We start from the raw sequence: 27,498 nt of genomic DNA, 5'->3' as shown, positions 1-27,498 counted from the left end.
AAAAGGTAAGCAAATAAACAAATTTCAACTTGGTAAGCACATAAAAGGTAAGCAAATAAAAAAATTTCAACTTGGTAAGCAGATAAAATGTAAGCAAATAAACAAATTTCAACTTGGTAAGCACATAAAAGGTAAGCAAATAAACAAATTGCATCTTATTAAGCACATAAAAGGTAAGCAAACAAACAAATTTCAACTTGGTAAGCACATAAAAGGTAAGCAAATAAACAATTTTCAACTTGGTAAGCACATAAAAGGTAAGCTAATAAACAAATTTCAACTTGGTAAGCAAATAAAAGGTAAACGAAAAAACAATTTTCAACTTGGTAAGCACATAAAATGTAAGCAACCAACACATTTCAATTTGGTAAGCAAATAAAAGGTAAGCAAATAAACCCATTTCAGATTTGTAAGCAAATAAAAGGTAAGGAAATAAACAAATTTCAACATTGTAAGCAAATAAAAGGTAAGCAAATAAACAAATTTCAACTTGGTAAGCAAATAAAAGGAAAGCAATAAACAAATTTCAACTAGGTAAGCACATAAAAGGTAAGCAAACAAACAAATTTCAACTTAGTAAGCACATACATGGTAAGCAAATAAACAAATTTCAACTCGGTAAGCACATAAAATGTAAGCAAATAAAGAAATTTCATCTCCGTAAGCACATAAAAGGTAAGCAAATCAACAAATTTCAACTCGGTAAGCAAATAAAAGGTAAGCAAATAAACAAATTTGAACTTGGTAAGCAAATAAAAGGTAAGCAAATAAACAATTTTCAACTTGGTAAGCAAATAAAAGGTAAGCAAATAAACAAAATTTCAACTTGGTAAGCAAATATAAGCTAAGCAAATAAACAAATTTCAACCAGGTAAGCACATAAAAGGTAAGCAAATAAACAAATTTCAACTTGGTAAGCAGATAAAAGGTAAGCAAATAAACACATTTCAACTTGGTAAGCAGATAAAAGGTAAGCAAATAAACAAATTTCAACTTGGTAAGCACATAAAAGGTAAGCAAATAAACAAATTTCAACTTGGTAAGCAGATAAAATGTAAGCAAATAAACAAATTTCAACTTGGTAAGCACATAAAAGGTAAGCAAATAAACAAATTGCATCTTATTAAGCACATAAAAGGTAAGCAAGCAAACAATTTTCAACTTGGTAAGCACATAAAAGGTAAGCTAATAAACAAATTTCAACTTGGTAAGCAAATAAAAGGTAAACAAAAAAACAATTTTCAACTTGGTAAGCACATAAAATGTAAGCAACCAACACATTTCAATTTGGTAAGCAAATAAAAGGTAAGGAAATAAACAAATTTCAACATTGTAAGCAAATATAAGGTAAGCAAATAAACAAATTTCAACTTGGTAAGCAAATAAAAGGAAAGCAATAAACAAATTTCAACTAGGTAAGCACATAGAAGGTAAGCAAATAAACAAATTTCAACTGAGTAAGCACATACATGGTAAGCAAACAAACAAATTTCAACTTGGCAAGCAAATAAAAGGTAAGCAAATAAACAGATTTCAACTTGGTAAGCAAATAAAAGGTAAGCAAATAAACAAATTTCAACTCGGTAAGCACATAAAATGTAAGCAAATAAAGAAATTTTGCCTCCGTAAGCACATAAAAGGTAAGCAAATAAACAAATTTCAACTCGGTAAGCAAATAAAAGGTAAGCAAATAAACAAATTTGAACTTGGTAAGCAAATAAAAGGTAAGCAAATAAACAATTTTCAACTTGGTAAGCACATAAAAGGTAAGCAAATAAACAAATTTCAACTTGGTAAGCAAATATAAGCTAAGCAAATAAACAATTTTCAACTTGGTAAGCACATAAAAGGTAAGCAAATAAACAAATTTCAACTTGGTAAGCACATAAAAGGTAAGCAAATAAACAAATTTCAACTTGGTAAGCAAATAAAAGGTAAGCAAATAAACAGATTTCAACTTGGTAAGCACTTAAAAGGTAAGCAAATAAACAAATTTCAACTTAGTAAGCACATAAATGGTAAGCAAACAAACAAATTTCAACTTGGCAAGCAAATAAAAGGTGAGCAAATAAACAGATTTCAACCCAGTAAGCAAATAAAAGGTAAGCAAACAAACAAATTTCAACTCGGTAAGCACATAAAATGTAAGCAAATAAACAAATTTCAACCTGGTAAGCAGATAAAAGGTAAGCAAATAAACAAATTTCAACTTGGTAAGCAGATAAAAAGTAAGCAAATAAACAGATTTCAAGTTGGTAAGCAAATAAAAGGAAAGCAAATAAACAAATTTCAACTCCGTAAGCACATAAAAGGTAAGCAAATAAACAAATTTCAACTCGGTAAGCAAATAAAAGGCACACCTATGGGATCACGAATATCGGGGATCATATAGCACAAGCTGTGCTGCACCCATTAGCATCGCTGGTATTTTCCATCTATAAACCAAAGTTGTGGGTTCGCTATGTTGATGATACTTTTGTCATCATTGGCCTAAATATACATTGTCATTCGGCCCTGCTGTTGGTGTCTCCCCCTCTGTTTCTGCTGTTCATGTTGTGCTGTTGTGTCCTGATCCATTCTGTGGTTTATCTTTCCCACGAGCCTTGATTTTATATATATAATAAAAAACAACGAGAACGACAATCTTCGACGTCACGTCGACCGATAATGTCTCCGCCCTCAATATTACATCATTTTAATACTTGTATCAAGTTTGATTTAAATACATTCAGCTGTTCTCAAGTTATCACATTTTTACCTGACGTGACCTCTGACCTTTGACCTCAGGACCCCCAAAATCTGATCAGTTCATCTTCACATCATGATACACACCTGTACCAAGTTTGACTACGACTCCTTCAGGATTCCTTCAACCGTTCTCAAGTTGTCGCGGTAACGAAAACCTATCATGGACGGACGGACATCCAGGCGGACACCTGAATATACGACTTCGTCGGCGGAGGCATAAAGGTCTACTCTTTCTGCTGCCACCACCTTAGGAGGGAGACCATTCCATGCATTAATAACTACTCTCCGACGTGAAGACCTCTACTTTATTAGTCCCAACTCTCCTCTTGACTTTCTGCCTGTGGTTCCTGGTCCAATCACTGCTCAATCTGCTGAAGAACTCTTCCACCATTATTTTGCCTGCAAAAAAATTATTTTGTCTTTTGTTTTTATTGGGTTATTTGGTTCGTCAAAGCACTAAAGTTTCGTCTTTTTACAAGTTTGAAGCCCCTCTGGTTTACCCTCACCTTTGGATTAATGGCGAGGATTCTCAACAATACCTGGTGGCCAGTTTGACCTTTTCTGGGTTTTCCTAACTGTGATCATCATTATATCTTCAATGTCACATCATCTGACAATGATAAGTCAATCATATTCTGGACCTTCGTTCTGGGATGCATTCACGTGGTTTCCTATGTGTCTACCTGCTCAAACCATCTGTTAGTGATTGTTAATTCATGCTGACAGCAGCAAGAGTCCATTGCTGTTTCAGCTTTGAACTCCATGCTTTCCAATTACCTGTGCCTAAAGGTGATAGATAGTCTGAGCCCACTTTCGCGTTAAAGTCACCCAGGATTACAAGTTATCTCCCTTTAGGTTGCTCGAATTAACCGAACAAGATCTCCATCAAACTTTTCCTTGTTTGTGTCATCGTTGGTCATGGTTGGTGCGCATGCGCTAATAATCGTGAGGTGGTCTGCGGTCATCAGCTGCTCATTCTTGGGATGTGGGTACTTTTGCATCTTATTTGTAATTTCAGTCTTCATAGCAATGGGTTAGCTATTGTGGGACAACACCATGACCTTATTTTTCTCAACAGCTGGTGGTCCACTCCAGAAATAGGTAGATGTTGCCTGTGTTAATTGATAAAATTGGTGAATCTCATTTCACTGAAAGCATCAATGTTGATATTGAACATTTTGCAAATGTGGCATCAGGCGTGCATATCAAGATGACCGGGTTGTGGGTCTGCTGCTGTGAATGGCCACCCTGTATCCCATCTGCACAGAGGCCACTAAAAAGTTCTGCACAGAGCTTTGCTCCTCCACCTTCCCCATCGTTTTCTCGGAAAAGCCCATCCACTGGTTCAGCCACACTTTATAGTTTATAATATGACCCGACTGCAAAGCCGCAATGAGCCGGCGAAGCCAAAGCCTCTATTGAACTTTACCGCTATTTTTTATGCATACTTCCGCATCCGCAAGATGGCGGCCTCCATGGAGCGATTTGGTGCGTCAAAGCTTCGAAATTCTCAAAGGATCCAGCAAAATCTGGCTGTTCAACATAATACGCGTTCATTCACAACACCGGCTTCGCCGGCTACTAGTACCCGACTGCAAAGCCACAATGAGCCGGCGAAGCGAAAGCCTCTTGCCACTATTTTACCCATCACTATTGCATCAGTAGGTTAGGTAGTTGGTAGTAGGTAGGTGTAGTAGGTACCGTACCGAGTTCAAAATGACACCATTTGCATTCTGGATGAGATTAAAATTTATAAAATTTCCTTCTTGATTAATTTGGTGAATTCCGTCTCAACTTCGGATATTCCCGGCCGTGAAAAACTATCCCCGACGGCCGCGAGATTTCTAACAAATAATTCTTCGTCAATTTTAGAATATTTGATGCCGTTTTCAGCCTCGGAAATGTGGTAAAAAGCTTTTTTGAAATATTTTTTCAAATGCTCGAATGTCATTGGTTCCGGTGTTTGGTGACGATTTTCGTTGAAGATAACCAGGGCCCGTGTGGGCCCAGGGAACGAGGTTGGTCTTAAAGTATTTTAATTACAAATTAGAGGTGCATAAGATTGTGAATCAAAAAAAGACGGGTGAAACAAACTCCTATTTAACTTTTTCTCAATTTTTTATGCATACTTCCGCATCCGCAAGATGGCGGCCTCCATGGAGCGATTTGGTTTTTCAAATATTTTTTCAAATGCTCGAATCTCATTGGTTCCTGTGTTTGGTGACGATTTTCGTTGAAGATAACCAGGGCCCGTGCGGGCCCGGGGAACGAAGTTGGTCTTAAAGTATTTTAATTACAAATTAGAGGTGCATAAGATTGTGAATCAAAAAAAGACGGGTGAAACAAACTCCTATTTAACTTTTTCTCAATTTTTTATGCATACTTCCGCATCCGCAAGATGGCGGCCTCCATGGAGCGATTTGGTTTTTCAAATATTTTTTCAAATGCTCGAATCTCATTGGTTCCTGTGTTTGGTTACAATTTTCGTTGAAGATAACCAGGGCCCGTGTGGGCCCGGGGAACGAGGTTGGTCTTAAAGTATTTTAATTACAAATTAGAGGTGCATTAGATGGTGAATCAAAAAAAGACGGGTGAAACAAACTCCTATTTAACTTTTTCTCAATTTTTATGTGTACTTCCGCATCCGCAAGATGGCGGCCTCCATGGAGTGATTTGGTGCGTCAAAGCTTGTAATTCTCAAAGGATCCAGCAAAATCTGGTTTTTCAACATAATACGTACGCGTTTATTCACAACACCGGCTTCGCCGGCTATTATTCCACATGCAGTGCCTTCCATAAGTATTGGAACAGTGAAGTCAAATTTGTTATTATCAAAGGAGGCGCAAACTCGGCTTCTGCTGGATCAAATTGGCTGCAAATTTCAGAAGTAAATGCTTTGTACATCGAGCAACATTCATTTCCGCATTCTTGAGTTTTATTAAGGAAAACCCTCGAATCAATGTTGGTGTCTTGTCAGTCCGTCCGTCCGTCCGAAATGTGTTGGCGCTCATATATCAAAGGCTATGCATTGAAACTACCTGAAACTTCGAATATACATCGGCCAATACATCTAATTAATGGCTTTCAAAACAAATTCCACCTAAGTGCCAGATGTTTTGCTTGGCTCATAGGTGTGAACCCAAAAAGTTGGACGTACAAAAATTTCGACTTCGGTAGTAATCAATATAGGATGAAGTTGCGTGCCGAGAGAATGAAAGAGGCACAAAAAGAATGACAGCAATTTTTTTTCTTTGTCCAGGATTGGATTGATACCATATTTCATGACGAGCAATATGATCGATGGTTTACAGTATCGGGCAGGATCCCCATACATACCGTGGGAAATAGGTTGGTTTTTAATTCATGTGATTTAATTCATGTATGTGATGTCTCCATGTATTTTTTCATCCATCGTTGTGATGGCCACCTGTTGCGGCCATAGAAATGAAAGACATTCTTGGGAAAAATGTCAAGGGCAGAGTAAAGGCCCCTTTATATAAGGGTATGTGCCATGTGGCAAGGTATGGAAAAGAAGGGACATTCCATAGCTTGTAGAAAATGTCGAACAATAGAAAATAAAGGACATTCCAAAAATCTCGTGTGCATGCTGTACTACCCTTGTGTTCTCATGAGGAACCAAGTAATGTTCTAGAAAAGTTCATATAAAGGGGCGCCCACATATGGGTTAAAATACATTTCCTTCTTCATGCAGCTGTATGAATCAAATTGCGCCCCTTTATATGAACCCTTTTCCCCCCTTTGTGTGATGTATAGTTTTTTTGCCCTATCTTTCAATGGCGAAAAATCGCTTTAAAAATTCTCAGATCCAGATCTTCACCAAAATATAATCATTTCGTCTGTCACTTACTTAACCCCTCCGCCAAAATTCTTCCGAATCTGTCTATAACTTTTTGAGATATCTTGTTCACAAACAGACAGACAGACAGACAGACAAACAATCAAGAAAGTTGTCATTCAGAGCACAATACTTGCAAACCACCCCCTTCCCCCCCCAAAAAAAGTTGCCATGGATACATCAAATTGTCCATTTCTTATTTTATTTTATACAGAATCGTGGCTCGTGTAAGAGCGAACACATTGAACATGAAAACATGCACAGACACATAAAACATGCGATGAAGGGAGCGGGAGACAGGAGGGGGAGAGAGGGAAGCACACAAGCACAACAACAGAAGAGAACAAGGACGTCAGTAGATCTGTGGAAGGGGGAGGGCTGGGGGAGGAGGCAGGGGTACACGGTATAAAGCAAATGAACACTTCTAGGAATTTCAGGAAAGGAGTTGGGGATTTAAAGAGGCGGATTTGGGGTGTTTTAATGGGGGTAGAAAAGATCAAGGTTTTGGATGGGGGAAGATGAGAGATAGTGGTGAACAGCTGTTTTAAAGAACTGGAGGGAGGAGAGGGATTGAAGGGAGTGTGGGAGTTTGTTCCAGAGGCGGGAGTAAAGAGAAAGCATATATTTCACTCGTATATTGCAAAACATTTGAAGGAATGAAGGTGAGCAGAGAGTCTTGATTTTGGCAGTTTAACCATAAGAGGGGTGCAGGCAGATCTTGTGCGACCTGTAGGAATCTTTGGGGGACAGAGCCCAGAGAGAGCTGGGGGGGCAAGGCCGGAGAGGAGTCGGTAGAAGACGGAAAGACCACCAACCTGCCTGCGGTGAGTGAGTGAAAGGCCCTTGGAGTTAGCGTCATCGCGGGAGATTCCAATGATTCTGAAAGCTTTGGTTTCAACAGCGTGAAGCCGAGCTAGGTGTGAGGCAGGAGCACCAGCCCGGAGGGGAGAGCAGTATTCCATTGAGCTGCGGATGAAAGCCTTGTATGTGGTGAGGAGCTCAGGTGTGCCGAGGAAGGACTTCACACAATGGAGGATGCCGAGTCGGCGACTGGCTTCGGAGGCCAGATTTGAAATGTGGTTTTCCCAGGCTTATGGTTTTTTGGTTTATGGTTTGGTTTTGGTATATAATATGGTTTTTTTCAGGTTCAATTTGGTTTTTTCCCAGTTTTGTGGTTTTGCATTTCATTAAGATGTAAATTGACGATCTTAATCAAAGTTCAGTTCATTCAGATGAAAATTGATGATTGTAGAAGTTTGATTGTGAGTTGACCTTAGACTCAACCTCAAAAATAGTTGCCTTCCCAATCCAGTGATGCAATATGCAATTGCTGTTTAATTTTCAATTAAGCGGATGAAAATGGACAATTTTTCAGACAAACATTTATGATTTTAGAAGTTTGACCTTGAGTTGACGTTTGACCTCAAAAATAGTTGCTTTCCCAATTTAGTGATGCACTATGTAATTGCTGTTTAATTTTTGAGTTAATAGAATGAAAGTGATGATTTTTCAGATGAAAACTGATGATTTTAGACACATTACCTTGAGCTGACCTTTGACCTTAAAATAGTTGGTTTCCCAATTCAGTGAGGCACTGTGCGCAATTGCTGTTGAACTTACCTTGAGCTGACCTTTGACCTTAAAATAGTTGGTTTCCCAATTTAGTGAGGCACTGTGCACAATTGCTGTTGAACTTACCTTTGACCTTAAAATAGTTGGTTTCCCAATTCAGTGAGGCACTGTGTGCAATTGCTGTTGAACTTACCTTGAGCTGACCTTTGACCTTAAAATAGTTGGTTTCCCAATTTAGTGAGGCACTGTGCGCAATTGCTGTTGAACTTACCTTGAGCTGACCTTTGACCTTAAAATAGTTGGTTTCCCAATTCAGTGAGGCACTGTGCGCAATTGCTGTTGAACTTACCTTGAGCTGACCTTTGACCTTAAAATAGTTGGTTTCCCAATTCAGTGAGGCACTGTGCGCAATTGCTGTTGAACTTACCTTGAGCTGACCTTTGACCTTAAAATAGTTGGTTTCCCAATTTAGTGAGGCACTGTGCACAATTGCTGTTGAACTTACCTTTGACCTTAAAATAGTTGGTTTCCCAATTCAGTGAGGCACTGTGTGCAATTGCTGTTGAACTTACCTTGAGCTGACCTTTGACCTTAAAATAGTTGGTTTCCCAATTTAGTGAGGCACTGTGCGCAATTGCTGTTGAACTTACCTTGAGCTGACCTTTGACCTTAAAATAGTTGGTTTCCCAATTCAGTGAGGCACTGTGCGCAATTGCTGTTGAACTTACCTTGAGCTGACCTTTGACCTTAAAATAGTTGGTTTCCCAATTTAGTGAGGCACTGTGCGCAATTGCTGTTGAACTTACCTTGAGCTGACCTTTGACCTTAAAATAGTTGGTTTCCCAATTCAGTGAGGCACTGTGCGCAATTGCTGTTGAACTTACCTTGAGCTGACCTTTGACCTTAAAATAGTTGGTTTCCCAATTCAGTGAGGCACTGTGCGCAATTGCTGTTGAACTTACCTTGAGCTGACCTTTGACCTTAAAATAGTTGGTTTCCCAATTCAGTGAGGCACTGTGCGCAATTGTTGTTGAACTTACCTTGAGCTGACCTTTGACCTTAAAATAGTTGGTTTCCCAATTCAGTGAGGCACTGTGCGCAATTGCTGTTGAACTTACCTTGAGCTGACCTTTGACCTTAAAATAGTTGGTTTCCCAATTCAGTGAGGCACTGTGTGCAATTGCTGTTGAACTTACCTTGAGCTGACCTTTGACCTTAAAATAGTTGGTTTCCCAATTCAGTGAGGCACTGTGCGCAATTGCCGTTGAACTACCATGAGCTGACCTTTGACCTTAAAATAGTTGGTTTCCCAATTCAGTGAGGCACTGTGCACAATTGCTGTTGAACTTACCTTGAGCTGACCTTTGACCTTAAAATAGTTGGTTTCCCAATTCAGTGAGGCACTGTGCGCAATTGCTGTTGAACTTACCTTGAGCTGACCTTTGACCTTAAAATAGTTGGTTTCCCAATTCAGTGAGGCACTGTGCGCAATTGCTGTTGAACTTTCAAGTCAATCGGATTTTAAAAATGTCAATTTTAGAAATTTGACATCAAGATGACCTTTGACCTCAAAATCAATAGGCGTCTTCCTTATTCTATCAATAGGTTTCTACCGAAGCGGTGGTGGATACTTTGTGTCCTGGGAGGACTCCGTTCCACCTTCTGACAGCCCCAAATGTAGATAACCAACGACACGTACAGACACATATGCATCCTCTCGTCTATTTGAGAATGGGCGAGGTGAATAAATATGAAAACAATTTGAGAATCAAGAAACTGACCTTTAACATTTAATTTGGTCTAATTACTCGTATGTTGCAAAACATAAGATGTGTCTATGCACCTATGGATGACTCACTAAGCATTTACACCGAAGATCCTCCCCAACATGTTCACCAAGTTTCATATTTGAAGGTCCACCTCCTGTAGGAAGAGGCATTTGTAATGCTGTGGAACACTGACACCAAAAGTGACACAAAAGTCAGATTTCAACAACTGAATTACTAGATTTGATCAATATCAAGCAGCAAGTTCTCAAAGCGTCCATTGTTGTTGAAGCGTCCATTGTTGTTGAATCGTCCATTGTTGTTGAATCGTCCATTGTCGAATGCAGGAACACGCAAAGGTTACTGCAAGATCATCGACCATTTCCCAGAGAACACCGACTTCGACTCGGCCGAGTACTTGCTACGTACGTTCCCACTGTTGCAATTATTTTGTTTTCTTTTGGGTCCAACAGGTTATTCACTTAATAATTTCTCGTATTGACCATGGCTTGTATAAATTGGTGGTGTTGACCAGGTGAACGCGCTTCTCCTCCAGGCATGGTGCGTGCTTCAAGCATCTTCCCCATTCTGAGCGTCACCTTGCTGCTCTTTGGAGGACTTAGCATCGCTGCCAGCAGGTTGTACAAGTCCAAGAACAATATCATCTTGACTGCTGGGATTTTCTTTGTATCTGCAGGTATGAAGAGGCCCATATGGCTGCCATCTTGAACACGTGCTTTGTTTGTACCACTCTTTATGTGTATGCAAATGGCTGCGATGTTTCTTGAATTCACATCTTGTCAATTCAAGCCTCGGAAACAAAAAAGCTTCCACAGAGCATGTCCCATTTGCTCCACACATCCCCTTCCCTCCTCAAAATATTTATTCCAGAGTTCAGTATTTCAATTAAATTTCCACCTTTATAATCAAAACCCATTTATCCAATTCCAGTACTTTTAAAATCCTTATCCTGAAAAATGATTCACAAGTTCTTTTGTTAAATACTGCATGTTTGTAAAAGTGGTTAGTTGCAATTTTTCCATCTTTTATACAAAACTTGGAAATAAGACAACTAGGAACCATCCGACAATGCAAAGCCGATCTGTGTCTGCTTTGTACTCGAAACTTGACAAAAACAGATCGATATGCCTCCGCTGTCATTAAGTCTTTGCTTAGTCTAACTTTGACCTAAAACCTCAAAACCATTTGACCTCAATACCTAATATGTACAATGTACATATGTATCATGGTACATGGACTTAATTTAGTTCAAATCCCGACCTCGACAACATTTTTACCTGACATGACCTTTGACCTCTTAATGCTAAAATCTAATCCGTTCATCTTTGCATCGTACTATATGCTTATATCAGTTTGGTCAAAATCCCATCACAGGTTCACAAGTTATTGCAGTGCCAGGATTTTACCTAACATAACTTCTGACCTTTGACCTCTTCACCCAAAAATCTAATTAGTTCTTCTTTACATCATTATACATACTTGTACCAAGTTTGATTTGAATCCCTTTGGCTGTTCTCAAAGTATCACATTTTTACCCGACATGACCTCTGACCTATTGATGCCAAAATCTAGTCAGTTCATTTTTACACCATTATAATACTTATATTAAGTTTGACTTTGATCTCTTCAGTCGTTCTAAAGTTATCGCAGTATTGAAAACCTATCACGGCTGCACAGACGGACAACCCAAAAACATAATATTCCCACGGCGATTTAGTTAGCGGAGGCATGAATTTTTTTGTAAAATGTATTAGTTAGTGTTCCCCATATTCTCATGATAAAAGTTTGTTGAAAATTGAATGGCAAAATCTCAAATGGGGTAAACTAGAAAGAATCTCAAAATGCAGGCAGACAAAATCAAGAAAAACGGAAGTGGTTAAAACTAGAACAATGCGACTGTGTCGCCAATATGTCTCCGCATAGTCCCACAACGTGTAGATGCCATCACTCTGCAAATGTATGGGTAGGGGATCACGTTTGTGAAGTTTGGTGTTGATTGGATAAGGTTAGTTTTTCTATCCAAGATGGCTGCCAAACCACGTGACCTATGACATCATCATTTTCAAACTATATGCAACAGTGCTGAGATATTTGTAAAATTTCGCATCGATAGAGTGAGCGGTTTCAGAGATATAATTATTTAATATTTTCCTTTAATCCAATATGGCTGCCAAACCATGTGACCTATGATGTCATAAATGTAATATTTTAATACAAATGTGTCGTAGATCATGTGCATGCAATTTCAGAATTTTAGGATAAGGAATTCGATTAAAACATTTTTGGCTGGTATACCACTTCACCTATGATGTCATCATTATCATGCTTTGGTTCCCCATTGGGTGTACTTGATCATGTGTAAAGTTTCAAATTTTTCCATTCAGCAGTTTCCGAGAAATAATTTTTTCATTATTTGCTTTTAATCCAAGATGGCTGCCACATCACGTGACCTATGACATCACAATTAACATAAAAACATTCTGCATGGGTGTCACTCCTACGCTGAAAGTTCCGTCTGAATTGGACATATGGTTGCTGAGAAAAATGAGGTTTGGCCCGTACGGACGGACGGATGGACAACCCGAAAACATAACGCCAAAAAAGACTGTCGGCAGAGGCATAAAAACATCCGGCCGTCTTGCGCTGCACATCGGCGGACAGGCTAATAAGGGCTATTTGTACTTCCCGTGACTTTGAATTTTGACCCAATAATTATTTAGTCTTCTCAATATTCTCATGAAAGTTTGTTTAAAATTTGACGACACAAGCTCAAATGGTGAAAAAGTTATGGCGGATGGGCTAAAAACATTGGACAAACATATTTCGTAGGCCATGATAGAGCCAAGCCAAATAATAGATTCCACTTGTAGGTTGAATGTATTTTGGTGCCTTAAATCATCCTCCCTCTTCTTCTCCTTCGGTTATCCATTTGTCTTTATTTCATTCCCCCTCAACGACACAAGTCATTTGTACCAAACGCATTGCTCGCTGACTTATGTAATGATAATCTTATGTCCAACATGTCTTCCCCCATCCCCTCCCACAACGCTCAACAGGATTGAGCAATATCATCGGCATAATCGTCTACATTTCAGCGAGCACTGGCGACCCCAACCAGGGACAATCAAAGAAAAACAACTACTCATATGGTTGGTCCTTTTACTTTGGGGCGCTGTCCTTTATCCTGGCCGAGATAGTGGGAGTTTTGGCAGTCCGGATCTACATCGAGAACCACCGCCTGGAACGTGCTCGCCTGCGACCCAATTTCCTGAAGAAGTCCACCATAGCCCGGCTTCCCAACTACATATACCATTATCGCCGGCGCTCAAATTCCAGCTCACAATCCACAGATCAGTCTCATTCCCACAATACTTCACCTGTGGCTAGAAAAGTTTACGGCGGGATGGCGGTCGCAGGACCGCAGAACCCGGCAGATATCTCCATGTACACGCTAAGCAGAGAATCTTCAACCAAGACGTCGTTCGGGTTGTCATGTCCACCGCCTTCCTTCCTCAACTCCGGGGTCGAACGGAGAACCGGCGAGCCAAGTTTCCTGCACATGCACAATTGTATCCACAAGGATATAGCGGACTCGCATGCAGCCAATAGAAGGACGACACCAGTGTAAATGAGAACTCCACCATCTTTACGTCGTGGATACTTGCTTTACTTCCCACGGTCCTCATCTACTCCTTTTCCCCTCTTCCTCACTGTCTGCAAAGTCCTTTAAGTCACCTGACATTGTCATGTGGTTTTCACTTAGCACATCTTGAAGATGTCGTTTGTAACGCTCCAGAAGAAAGAAGATCTCGGAAGATCTCAATAGCAAATAAAACATTTGGAAAACATCAATATAAACTTCTCCCTGTGTTTAAAGGTTCAATGTGTCTGCGAGGAAATCATCTTGTGTTATTATAGTGACAATGTCCATTGTGATTTCCCTTTGTATTTGCTGCCGTTTTGTCTTTGTACTTGCAAAATAATATTAAGCACACCAATAGTTAAGCAGTGTAGATGTAGCTAATTTATTTCCTTCCCACGTGCCAATACAAAACCCACAAAGCTGTATAAAACTGCATTAGCTGCAGTTGTGCAAGAAAAACACTTTCAGATATTTTCTTCTTTTACGGAAAAGCAATTAATTGGATTTGATGGAAAAGTTTACCCCCAAAATTCAACTGCTTCGAGACTGTCCAAATGACAGTACAGTACTTGGTGCTTCACGGCATATTAATATCATGTATAGAATCTTAGAAACCACATTTTAATTTACTAGTAAACCCGCTCACTATGGGAGCGGCAAGAAGGGTCATTCCTCTTTGGGGTATATAGATTACAGTCGATCTATGGTCGGGTCTCAAGAACATTGGGTGTGTGTTCATTTACCAAGTTTCTTGTGGAGAGATTGCTCAGTGTTTTAAGCATTTGAGCAAGCACTCCATTCAAAACCGTTAAGGAACGGCCGGCTTGGCAAGTGCTAGTTAGATGCTTGGTAAATGAGCACAACACGGGCTTCCTCCCTTTCAGTTTCATGTTAAACAGCAGGAGCGAGTTTCAAAAGTTCACTACGAAAAACGCCACTTTAGCGGCAAGAAGGGTCATTCCTCTTTGGGGTATAAAGATTACAGTCGATCTATGGACGAGTCTCAAGAACATTGGGTGTGTTCATTTACCAAGTCTCTTGTGGAGAGATCGCCAAGTGGTTTAAGCATTCGAGCAAGCATTCCATTCAAAACCATTAAGCAATGGCTGGCTTGGCGATCACTAGCTAGCTGCTTGGTAAATGAGCACACCCCGGTCATCCTCCCTTCAGTTTCGTATCAAACAGCAGGAGCGAGTTTCAAAATTTCGCTATGAAAAATTCCACAGCAGCGGCAGAAAGGGTCATGTTATAACCCAACATTTGTGGGTTATATAGAGTACAGTAGATCTTCGCTCAGTTCTGTAAGTAAACAGACTTCACGGATGTCGGGATTCCTCCAAATTTCCTCATTTGGTGTTATAAAGAGCATTAGCGGACGTTTAAAAAGCTAAGCAGACGTGTTTGTGGTTTATAATATTTTTACTTCCTGTAGAAGCCGTTGCTCCCACGGAAACGCCATTATAACTATAAGCTATTTATACACGTTATCACTGCAGGAAAAACGCCTTGGGGAAGTGGGACATTATTAGTGTTAATATTGTTTTGTAATAACATTAATAATATGCGATTATCATTCATTTTGTAATTAAAAGCGTCTTTGGAAAAACGCCACGATAGATCTTCTTATTTGGAAAAATGCCACGATAAAGCCAATTTAATATTGATATACACCTCAACATGCAACCCAATTGACGGAAATGGCGGGGAAAACCCGTCCGGGGGAGAAAACCCCCTTGGGGAGCGGAGAAAATGAATGTGCTACAACCTTCATTATGTATCCCTTCGCCATCCTGTCAAGTTTGGTTGAGATTGGATAAGTAGCGACGGAATGTATTGGCGTCAAAAATTCATCAGACAGACAGACAGACATCAAATGGCGTATTTTAGTATGATGATAGGTTTTCTTCGAAACCTTGGTTTGTCAACCTTATTCGTTTTAAAATTAGTTTCTCCACAACCGTTAGAGCAAGTGAAGCAAAACCTTCAACATCGGAGCGCCTATCCATGGAGATTTTTAAAACAAAGTTACATGATGATAGGATGCAAAATACAGCCGGCATTCCAAAAAGTCTGCTTTCTGTAGGCATGTGTTGCGGTGTATTTCACGTGTCGATAAACTTTGAACTGCCTTGAACTACTTTGCTCGGCCTCGGCCAAATGAAAGCTGAAGAACAGTACATAAGGTATGCGCACCAGATTCAATCCATACATTCAAATCTTTATTGAAAACCCTATATTAAGCCATTTATTGTTTCAAGAACGACGAACCGGAGCCACCGGATGTCAACGGTGACGACCGGAAACACCTTCTTGTTTTCTGCTTGTCATGTAAATACACTCTCGCCTGAAAAACCTGAAACTTGTACATGGCACGAAAGCCAAAATCATGTGTGTCGAGGGAATACCTTGTAAAGAATTGATGTTCCCATCGTATTACTTGTTCTAACAGCCAATTTTAAAGCGACATCAAGAATAGAAATACCCCTGCCATGCTCAGAGTGCAATACAAAGGGAAGTGAACACTGTACATTTATTGCATTAGTTGTGTGTGTTAACATGTATGTTTATTTAAAAGGAGGGAATTTTTAAAATAAAATGCAAGGAAGAGATTGCCATCCAGTTTATACCAATGCCTCGATTACATGAAATAGCCGTACATGTGTGTTTGTAGACCGTGCTGAAGTGCATTCAATTATTTGCTTTCAGAGGACGTACGTTTTACACACCATCCCTATCCCTGCAACACTGTGGTTTCTTAAAAGGGGTACCCAGGAATGTTTTCTTTAAAACAAAAATTTCTCTCGACCATTGCTTGTGTACCGGCATTTGAAAAAAAAGGAAAAAAAAGATGCAAAGTGCTGGTCCAGCCTCACACAGCTGCGTAGCTCTTGCGCCAAACATCACTCCAAGAGCACATTATCATAAATGTTCCATCTTGTGGTTTTGTTGAGCACTTTATTCAAATGAAAATAAACATCTTATTTTACCTACAACGGAAGGCTTTCTTTAGCTTTTTTGAACACAATATCTTCCTGAAATCAGTTTCTCACTGGATCTGTCAGACCTCTTGCTCAACACAAAGGTGAACTTGCGGTATGTTTTTGCAATCCTTTATTACGTAACTCATGCAACGAGTGGAGCATACTAAAACCATTTTGTAATCAGTGCAATGCGGACACAAAAGAAAAGCAACAAAGCGATCAGAATTTTTTTTTTTTTACTTTTCAAAAACTCTAAAGAAGAGTTCTAACATCAGGTAAAGTGAAAAAGAAAGAAGTCAGAGCTAAAACTAGAATCAGGAGACATCCCCAAGTTCTGTGACACAAAACAGTTCCAATGTATAGCCTGACACCGATGCTCCTGTGCCATATATATAACCCAAATGAGCAATTCAGGAATTAAAAAAGTTTTATGGACTTAAAAAAAAAAACGAGTCCTCTTTTTAACCAAATGCAAATAGATGAAGTGGCTTTGGATGAAATGAGCAAGTTCAAACAAATTCGATTGATAACTGCCAAAAGTACCATTTTGAAACAACAGCAAGGGCTTATAATGCTAGAAAATAAACATCTTGCAAAGTAAGAACAATAACATGAACTCTTCCATTATGGTGGACCGCTTATCAAAAATATAGTACGGCGGCAATTTACTTTTGCTGGGGAGGATGCTGTTGGGTAATTTAAGTGTACTATGTATATATATGTATGCCTTCGCGTTTTTTGCAATGTATCTGTGTATGTATGTGTGTGTGTGTGTGTGTGTGTGTGTGTGTATACATACATACATACATACATACATATATATATATATATATATATATATCTATCTATATCTATCTATCTATCTATCTATCTCTCTCTATATATATATATATATATATATATATATATATATATATATATACATATATATATATATATATATATATATATATATATATATATATATATATATATATATATATATATATATATATATATATATATATATATACATACATACATACATACACAGATACATTGCAAAAAACGCGAAGGCAGGATTAAAAATTTGTGAGGCCAGTGTGAAAGAATAGCCGACACAGTATTCCAAAACGCGTAATTTTGCACCAGGTTGAGTATGTCCATAGAAACGTGCAATGTAAATGGTGGGCAACGAAATGATGGTGTATACATTTTTACTTGTGACTGGAAGTTTTTTGTGTGTATAAAACAACAATGTACGTTTATCAAATATGTACAATCTCTTTGGGGATTTATTTGTTGCGAGCAATGTGTTCAATATGAACATCATTTTGCTGCTGCACTTCCTCCAACCATCAGGTGAACTAATTTGCGACTCTACAACACAAGCCCTCCTAAAAGGAGTTGTACAATAATTGCACAACTATCGCACTCAACTCCACAAAAGTCTAAATACTTGACTTCAAATCCCCCATAGAAAAAAGATTGCGTGGATTTAAGTCGATGCTACGAGCAGGCGACATTGTTTCACATTAGTGTCAGTCCTGAACGAGAGAACTAATGCAATTTTCAAAATTATAATGAAGTCAAGGCCAAAACTCTCACAGTATGGGTAGTTGCACTGGCCTGAATAAACTACCGTGTCGCTATGTCAGAGCCCTTATTCAAACAAATCCAGAAAACAGTAGATTGAAGTATGGTGAGATACCGGGATGAGGTAACACAGTCCTACTCCTTTGTTCTGTTGTTAAGATGACCTTAAATCGCCATGTGTCCAAAAATGCACAATTTATTTTTTGCAAGGTTTGGTGCTAATCTGCTTGTCAATGCACAGAGAAAAGAAAACCATCATCATTTTGTGGGCCACCATGTACATGCAAGTTTCCAGGAGAAACTATGATATGAAGGGGAGCAGAGGTGGGCAGAAATGGGGTTATGCCGCCATGCACGGCAGGCTGTTTCATTTGAAGTACGTGTAGAAGCCATTTTTGCTGCTTGGAGTTGCGCTTTTGTTTGCGCCTGGGACAAAAGGCACTGCATTCAGACCTGGGTCCACGCGCCTAGGCGTGCGCACAGCACTGGCATAAGTCCTCACCATCCCATCCATGGGAATACCATGGGCTGTGAAGGGTAGCGGTGGCGGAGGCGGAGGAGGGTGAGGAGGGATAGGAGCGGAGTGAGGAACAGGCTGCTCTCGGGTCCGTTGTGCTTGTGATGTGGTTCGTACTCTGCAGACGTCACGTGACTGGTTTACTACTGCTGATGACAGTGGTTCAGGACACGGATCTGGTGTAGAGGGTTGATGGGACAGCAGAGGGGAAACACTAATTAATAATAATAAAAACATGGTGGGGGTTTTTCAGGGAGGACTGCTCTCACCCAGCTAGCAATGTAAGCCCCACTTCTTGGCCCTGTGCTATTTTTCCCACTGTAAAATAACATCCCCGAGTCTGTTCATTCATGTTCTCTCCACTTAAAAATTGATTTGGTTCCCTTGTATGGTCTGTATATCCGTACTTGGATAGCCTGCATATTTGTTCCGAACCCATTTCTCCATCCGTTGTATGCCAACCACTTCTGCTTCTGCTTTTGACCGTTACCCTTCTGTCATCCAGCTCTGCCATAATTATTGGTCGATGCAAATTGGCAACACAAATATTCCAATATTCCAAATATCCCAATACACAATTAACTAGATGGTATTCATTGAATACTTACCTTGCACAGTCAACTTGGTGCGAGCCAACTCTTCTGTTTTTGAAGTGTTTTTTTCTTTGATCCAATATGGCTGCCATACCACGTGAGCTATGACATCGTACATTTATATACTCCAATATAATTGTGGCGTAGATCACGCTCAATACATTTCAAACTTATCAGACTAAGCGTTGTATAGCCTTGTGCTGGCTTAGCGATTAGGGTGCCAGCTTGGGATCCTAGGATCCTGGGTTCAAATCCCGGTCGATCGCTGAATTAATGGCAGGGGGGTTTACTCAGCATGTCATCCTTCTGAGGTCGGCAAATTGAGTACCAGTTCAATGGTAATTCCCTGTGTGTCACAAGAGGCGACTAACAGGGTTGGCGGCAGGAAGGGCATCCGGCCATAAAACATTGCTTCAAAAAAGGCGACCACGGTGCCCAAAAAAAGGCCAACCCCCCTCTGCAGGGAAAAATGGCCTCCAAAGGCGGTTACAGACTAAGCGTTGTCTCTGTCGAATTATGACGTCAGAATTAAGGTGTTGGTGTTGGTGTTGGCTTAGCGGTTAGGGTGCCGGCTTGGGATCCTAGGATCCTGGGTTCGAATCCCGGTCGATTGCTAAATTAACACCAGGGGGGTTGACTCAGCCTGTCATCCTTCCAAGATCGGCAAATTGAGTACCAGCTTGCTGGGATGAATGATCCCGGTTTAGAATAGGTACACCGTATCCCTGCGCATCGTAAGAGGCGACTAAGGGTTGGCGCCAGGAAGGGCATCCGGCCATAAAAACATTGCCTCAAACAGGGAACCATGATTGTCATGGGGCCCGCAAGGCTAACCCCTGCTCTAGCGGGGAAAATGGCCTTAAAACGATCATTCATTCAATTAAGGCACCAATGATGTCATCGTTAATCACACTTTTTCCCCATGCAGAGTTCTTTACAATGAGCCATGTTTCAATTTTTTCCATGGAGCAGTTCTGGTGATAAGAGGTGCAACGTTTTTCGGTTTTTCCAAGATGGCGCCTTACCACGTGACACATGACGTCGTAATTATCAGTAAAAAAAATCTACAGGAGGAGGCGCTCCTTTGGGCAAAATTTCGTGTCCATCGGACCAACAGTTGCAGAGAAAATCTTTCTTTTTTTCATACTGTTCAGAACAAGCATTGCACTTGTTGAAATATGACGTCATAATGAAGGCACCAATGATATCATCAACATATCTTATTCCCAATGGGGATTACTTGACAATGAGCCATGTTTAAATTTTTTCCATTGAACGGTTTCTTCCTAGCCCTATAGAGGTGTAACGTTTTTCCAAGATGGTGTCCATACCATGTGACATATGACATCATAATTAGGAATAAAAAAATTCTACATATGACGTCATAATTATGAATAAAAAAGATTCTACAGGCAGAGGCGCTCCTATGGTAAAATTTCGTGTCAATCAGACCAATGGTTGCCGAGAATTTAAAAAAAAAAAATGCAGACACACAAGCCACACGTACGCAACCGATGGCCTAACCATGCTTTTTGCTTCACGGACGCAGGGTGATTAAATGGCTTTTGCAATATGCTTCACTGCCAATGCTACACATCAGTCACAAATCGTGTTGTGGTGTGGCGCTCACCGTGACGATGCATGCTCCTCCTTATGGAAGCAGCACACGACCGACACATTGTTTAATGCACAACCAGATAACTCATCGCAAGCAGAAAGAACGATGTTGTTGCAATAGTTTTGCTGGTTTTTTTGGGGGGGGAAGGGGAAGGGGGGAGTGAGGGGTAAGGAGGGGGTCGGCATGACGCTGCTCACAGCATACCTAATAAATGCAGACCTTAAAACACCCATGAACTCCTGGCATGGCAAACTCACGAATACTGAGCATGAAACAATAGGTCCTTCACAGACAGGCAAGTAAATTCGGACACGTTCACCACCTGAAATCCCCAAAAGTAAAGGATACATACCAAAAGGCCTGTAGGGCTGTGTTGGCTGCTGTGCTAACCCCCGTTTGTACAAAGGCCTGCCAGGGCCATTTTCGTCGGCCTTAGAGGGAATAAGAATGCGGAAGAAAAATTAAAATAATATCTTAATTTCCAAAAATGTATTTCAGCTCTATGTGATTCTTACAATTTCAGAATTCTCTTCATGTAATGAGAAGTTGCTAAATAGTCAATATATACGGTAAATGCTGAAGTTCAAATTCACTTAAGGTCTGCACAACTGTAACAATAACTGCTGCAAGGATCCATCATGGAGAATGAAATAGATTACAATTTAAACACCAAGAGAGGAAATAAAATAAATAAAGCCTCTCGAAAAAAAAAACAGGTTTCCACTTGGCTTTGGCCACTCTCACTGCTCAATTTGGGAATGTCACTCGAGTACTTTCAAGAACCCCAAGGAATATTGGCAAATAAATAAAAACGCAATCGCGCGTGTACGTGAGCACTGGCCTGAAATACAATGTAACAGCTTAAGAGAGCGTTGGAGGTGCGGATGCAGCTCTTGCTGTAGGAGAATCACGAGTGAGGAAGAACGTAACGTGGATGCGATTAGAATGAAAAGCGGAAAGAATGACAGTGGGCTGAGGCCTGCCAAATGCTTGACGATTTCAAAATTGATTACAACACGAGCTTTTCACAATACTTGCAGTATTTCTTACAAAGGAGAGGAGTGGCGCTTGATAATCATTACAATGTGGGTAAACCACATGGTTTTACCCTGTTGAATGGAGATAGTTTTTCCCTCATCCTGTTACCCGGTGTTTTACCCCCAAAAAACAAAAGAAAAAAAACACACACCAAACACACACACACACGCGCGCGCACGCACGCACGCACGCACGCACGCACGCACGCACGCACACACACACACACACACACACACACACACACACACACACACACACACACACACACACACACACACACACACACACACACACACACACACACCTTTGGCCAATGCAATTTCCCACTTGCCTTAACAAATGTTGACTTATTTAAGCAGTTCTGTCTTTACCAAGGTCAGTATTCAGTAATGACAGTGACAGGGGTGAGTGAATGTATTACAAGACAAATCAAACTGAAAAATGAAGGACTGAGAGGTGTTACAGATAACAAGAAACATGATTAGGATTCAGACGTTTTCATATAAAATGACGACAGTGATCTTGGGATTATTATTTAAAAAAAACAAAAAAAACAAGTGTTCTACCAAGGGAAATAATTATGCTGCTTGTGTGCAAGGAATGGAGCCCTGGATTCCATTACCTGCAAACTTGACAAAGCTCGAGTCGATGCTTGACCATAGACAAGACAAGATGATTACATGAACGAAGGCCAAGAGGTATATAGATTACAGCACGCATTGCTGTGCCAATGGAGGAGAATTTCCAATTTGAAACAGCAAAGGCCCAAAGCATATTGATAACTAGTCACGAAGGAGCTGTACACGTTCCGCTACAAGATCCTCAGCGATAATCATTTTGATCTTTTACGATAAAGTAAATTTAACGAAGGAAAATTCAAGTTGGATTAATCGACTGTAGAAGAGTACTAGTTTCGTATCATTATGGCTAAAAGGGGTCCCTTTTTCATATGCAACCCTTTATCAACTCCATGTTTCCCGAGAACAGTTGTGACCGCAATGATCCCTGGAATATTTGCTCTCCTCTTTGTGAAACACAACCATCGATGAACTGAACAGTGGCATGCACACGAACCATCGGGCCAGTTCACTTCCCTTTGCACTCAGAAAGGATATATCTAAAATAGCAGAGCAGGAACACAACTCCAGGAGGATATGAACCTATAAACATGAAAAGCCACTTCGTCAAGAAAAGGAATACTCCAAAATGAGGTGCCATATGGTGTTAGGAATAAATCCCTGAGGATGAGATGTTGTGCTCACCAGACTTTGAACGAACAGGTCTGCTTCAAGATTAAGGAGAATATATCAAAGTATGAAGACCCTTGTGATGCTTCAATAAACTAGTTACTCAGCAGTGGAATTTGAGAAGAAAATCATCATCAAAAGGATATTAAAAAATTCATGCAAGGCTCATGAGGGAAGTTGTTTCGGTATATATTGTTACATTTGTGGGGGTAGGCATGGAATACCTTTGGAAAGTTAGAATCGTGTAGGTTTAGAATGCTCTGTATGCCGCGAAGAAGCCATCTCGATGTACGTAAGTAGGCCGTCTGTCTGGGTAAGAGCGTTTGCATGTCGCCCGCCATAAGGGACGTGGCTTTGTGCTAATTCATTCTAGGGCTTAAAGATTAATCCCCAGTGTGTAAATTTGCCTCCTGTGGTCTACCCATTGGTTTTATTACATTCAGCCAGCCAGGAAATCGAGGGCTCAGTGAATGTGAACTCATGCGCTCACAGCGCCGTCATGGCCGACAGAAACAACATTTGCCGATTGGCAAGGAAACCCCAACGTCATCCAAACATTCCAGAATGATGACTGGACTCTGCCCCCCCCCTCCCCCCTGAAGACTTGCGACAGGGAGGCCGCGCCCCATGCTTCATGACTGGTTGGGAAGCCATGGAGTGATGAACAGGGCTCAGTGATTGGACGGAGTGTGACGTCGGCGTGGAACATTCGAGAGCTGCAGGGAAAAGGACACCATCTAGCCATCTTCGCCGCTCTTTGTGATGGCGGTTGTTGGAGGCGGTCGCATTTTCTCTTTGTTCTGGCTTGGTCGTGGGCGGTGGCGCATCTTTGGCTCGTGTGCGCTTGTGGAAAGAGACTGAACAAGAGAGGTTCAGGGCAGTCGGCATTGTGAGAAGTACCTCACGTTGGGACGTGGCGAGAACTACCATTTTGTGCGCTTCCCACGCGGTGGTTTGGAGGCAACGAACGTCGACAAGCCCTCTGTTGAACTGCCGAGCTGAGTGCCGGCCAATTACCACATCATTTTATTTCTCCCTGTGTCTGTAATTGAGTCCGCTTAGGGTCCCTCACCAGAGCCGATTGCGATTAGTTTTTACCTCAACATTTTTATTGTGCTTGCATTATTTTCATAAAATCATTAGTTGTTAATTTTAAATTTATTGTCTTGTTTCGTTTCTTTGTTTGTGGGTTCGGATTAACCCGGTGTCGGCCGTCCGATCAGGAAAGACTTCAAACCTTCCCGCGCGTGCAAAAATATAATCCCGCCAAGTTTGAAATATGCCTCGGAGTTAAAGCTCGTTTCGGCCATTCGTCCTCTTGGGGTGTTAACCCCGGGGACGTGATTAATATATGTGTATGTATGTATGTATGTATGTATGTATGTATGTATGTATGTATGTATGTATGTATGTATATATATATGGATGGCCAAAAATATAGGCACCTTTGCAATTTTTTCAAATAATTCACAATTTTCTCTAAAAATAAGTTCAAATTGACAAAAGTATTTGGTCTCCACAATTCTTTATTTCACTGTTCATATTACAGAACCTTTGTTTTTCATTCAGAACTTGATATATCCTTTCAAATAAGAAAATAAAAAGAAATGGCATTAACCAAAATTATTGACACCCAAGACTTAATATTTGGTAGCACGGCCTTTGGACAAAATACCTGCAGTCAAGCGCTACCTATAGCCATGAATGAGCTTCCTACACCTCTCTACTGGCAGTTTGACCTGCTCTTCTTGTGCAAACTGCTCCAGTTCTCCCAGATTTGAAGAGTGCTTTCTCCCAACTGTCGTTTTCAGATCTCCCCACAGGCGTTCAATGGTATTTAGATCTGGACTCATTGCTGGCCACTTCATAAGAGTCCAGCGTTTTGTCTTGAACCATTCCTGGGTGCTTTTTGAAGAGTGTTTGGGGTCATTGTCCTGCTGCAAGACCCATGACCTTCTACGGAGACCCAGCTTTCTGACACTGGGGTGAACATTGCGCTCCGAAATGCCTTGGTAATCTCCTGATTTCATGATGCTATGCACACATTCAAGGCACCCAGTGCCAGAGGCAGCAGGGAAACCCCAAAACATCACTGAACCTCCTCCATTTTGACTGTAGGGAAGGTGTTCTTTTCATTGAAGGCTTCATTATGTTTTCTGCAAACATAGAGATGATGTGCTTTACCAAAAAGCTCTAATTTGGTCTCATCTGTCTATAGGACATTCTTCCAGAAGGATTTTGGCTTATTCAGGTGTGTTTTTGCAAACTCCATTTGGGCTTTCTCAGCAGTGGGGTCCTCCTGGGTCTTCTACCATAGAACCCCCTTTCATTGAGTTGGTGACGGATGGTGCGAGTTGAAACTGTCGTACCTTGTGTCTGAAGGTTAGCTTGAATCTGTTTGGCAGTTGATAGAGGTGCTTATTTCTCCACCATTCAAACAATCCTTCACTGTAATCTTTAATCAAGTTTTCTCTTGCGGCCACGTCCAGGGAGGTTGGCTGCAGTGCCATGGGTCTTACATTTCTTCATAACATTACGTACGGTGAACACAGGAACATCAAGGTCTCTGGAGATGGATTTGTAGCCTTGAGATTATCCATGCTTGGCTACAATGTTGTGTCTGACCTCCTCTGGTTTTCTTTCTTTTCTCCATGCTTATTGCTCACACACAGTGACACAAAACAGCAGAATGACTTTTTTTCTGTATTCAAACTGGTTGAATGAGTGATTTTTATATTGCAGGCACCTGCAATTCACCATAGGCGAGTTCAATTGCAAAGTAAAGGAAAATCACCTGCTTGTCATCTACTTATTTCTAACAACTTCTAAGAGGTGCCAATAATATTGTCCGGGTCATTTTAGGATTTCTGTGTGGAATAAGCTAAGATTTAGTAATTTTTTCAGCTTTTTTGTTTTGTTCCACTGCAAACCAAAGAAATACATATGTGGATACCAAAGATTTTTTAATTTCAACAATTTTCTGGAATAAATGGTACATTATTTTTAAAAGGTGCAAGTGTGCCAATATTTTTGGCCACAACAGTATATATTGTCCTGTCCATGGCTGATGAAGACCGGCCTCAGACGAATAGCCGAAACAAGCTTTAGTTCTGAGGCGTATTTCGAACCTTGGCGGGATTGTCTTTGGCGCGTGCGGGAAAGGCCCGAAGTCTTATCTAATCAGGAACACACGGGGTTAATCTGAACCCACAGAACTAAGAAACGAAACAAGTCAAGAAAAGTAAAATTCAACAAATAATGGTTTAATGAAAATAAATGCAAAGACAATAAAAATGTTGAGGTAAAAACTATTTCCTAATTTGAGACGTCTCCACTCAGACTCATATACAAACAAGTGGGAAAGATAAATAAAAATAACTTCCCTTACTGTAGGGCTGACCCTCAGCTCTGGCCCCAAAGTGCGTCGAGGGCGCGGTCGTTGATGCCGGCGTAGCCGCTTGTGTGGGATGCACCTCAATAATGGTGCCGAACCCACGTGTCAGAAAATGCCCAGGCGCGATCAGGCACTCAACCAGCCCTTCCTCGCTTCCACCGCCAAGTGCAACGTCTGATCCGGCTGACCTGCAAGCGTTGCCCCTCCCATGACTCATCTTGAAGCTGGTCGTCCAACCTGCGCTGAATCCAGCCCTGCCTGCGTTGAAGCTCGTCCAACCTGTGAGAGGTTCGTCGTTCGTGCTGACTTTGACGCGGCGGTTCGTCCTTCGGACCTCACCTCATCCAAGCTGCACGTCTGGATCGAGGATCGAGCTGCACGCTGCGCACACCAAGCGGCCACCCTCGAGTCAATCCCAGCACGTACATCAGTACGAGAATAACCGGTGTGTCATTCCCTGTGTGTGAGTGCGTGAAGGCGCCTGTGGGGTTTATTAATAGGTAAGGAATTAATAAGGCTGCATCTTCGTCTCTTTCTATTGCCTTGTAAATAAAAGGCTGTGCATTTTGTTGTTACTTTCAAACCTGTTCGGGTACGTCTTTTTGCCATTGGCCTCGCATCATCCGAGACCGAATTTGGCTTGAATCAGGTACGTAAATCACGTCAGGTAACGCCGCTTTCCACACCGTGCAAATCTGCTCGGCACGCAATAAAGTGTGGGAAGCGAGGGTTCGATCCCGTGTCTTGAAGGTCGTTTCTTCGGTCGCGTGTCTTGAAGGTATTTGGGATTAGTTGACCAGCAAACTCTTCAGCGCGTGGCTGGGAGGTTGGCGATTGGAACTGCTTAGCAATCCGTCGATCATGAGCTTAGTCGTGGTCGGCGGCCTCAGTGGACCCAGAGTTTGAGGGGGAGCGGGGTAATAAACTCC

General features: G+C 40.9%; 2 protein-coding genes across 4 annotated transcripts in view; one reads left to right on the top strand and one right to left on the bottom strand.

Annotated features, from left to right (window-relative positions):
* Positions 1-16,599, top strand: part of LOC137426902 (voltage-dependent calcium channel gamma-2 subunit-like) — a 63,398-nt gene extending 46,799 nt beyond the window's left edge. The window contains exons 2-4 of the mRNA XM_068115904.2: positions 10,290-10,367; positions 10,499-10,639; positions 13,020-16,599. Coding sequence (XP_067972005.1) covers positions 10,290-10,367; positions 10,499-10,639; positions 13,020-13,591 — 791 coding nt within the window. The 3' untranslated portion in view covers positions 13,592-16,599. The remainder of the gene's footprint in view (positions 1-10,289; positions 10,368-10,498; positions 10,640-13,019) is intronic.
* Positions 16,600-17,597: 998 nt separating this feature from the next.
* Positions 17,598-27,498, bottom strand: part of LOC137426905 (putative helicase with zinc finger domain) — a 331,899-nt gene continuing 321,998 nt past the window's right edge. For all 3 annotated transcript variants that reach the window (XM_068115906.2, XM_068115908.2, XM_068115907.2), the window contains 2 exons: positions 21,243-21,321; positions 17,598-18,855 (listed from right to left, as the gene is read on the bottom strand). In XM_068115906.2, the coding sequence (XP_067972007.2) occupies positions 18,530-18,855; positions 21,243-21,321 (405 nt within the window). In that variant the 3' untranslated portion in view covers positions 17,598-18,529. The remainder of the gene's footprint in view (positions 18,856-21,242; positions 21,322-27,498) is intronic.

Source organism: Myxine glutinosa, chromosome 5 (assembly GCF_964187855.1).
Source record: "Myxine glutinosa chromosome 5, kmMyxGlut1.1, whole genome shotgun sequence".
NCBI classification, from domain to species: domain Eukaryota; kingdom Metazoa; phylum Chordata; class Myxini; order Myxiniformes; family Myxinidae; genus Myxine; species Myxine glutinosa.
Note: the sequence above shows the minus strand (reverse complement) of the source record. Positions and strands in the feature narration are given on the sequence as shown.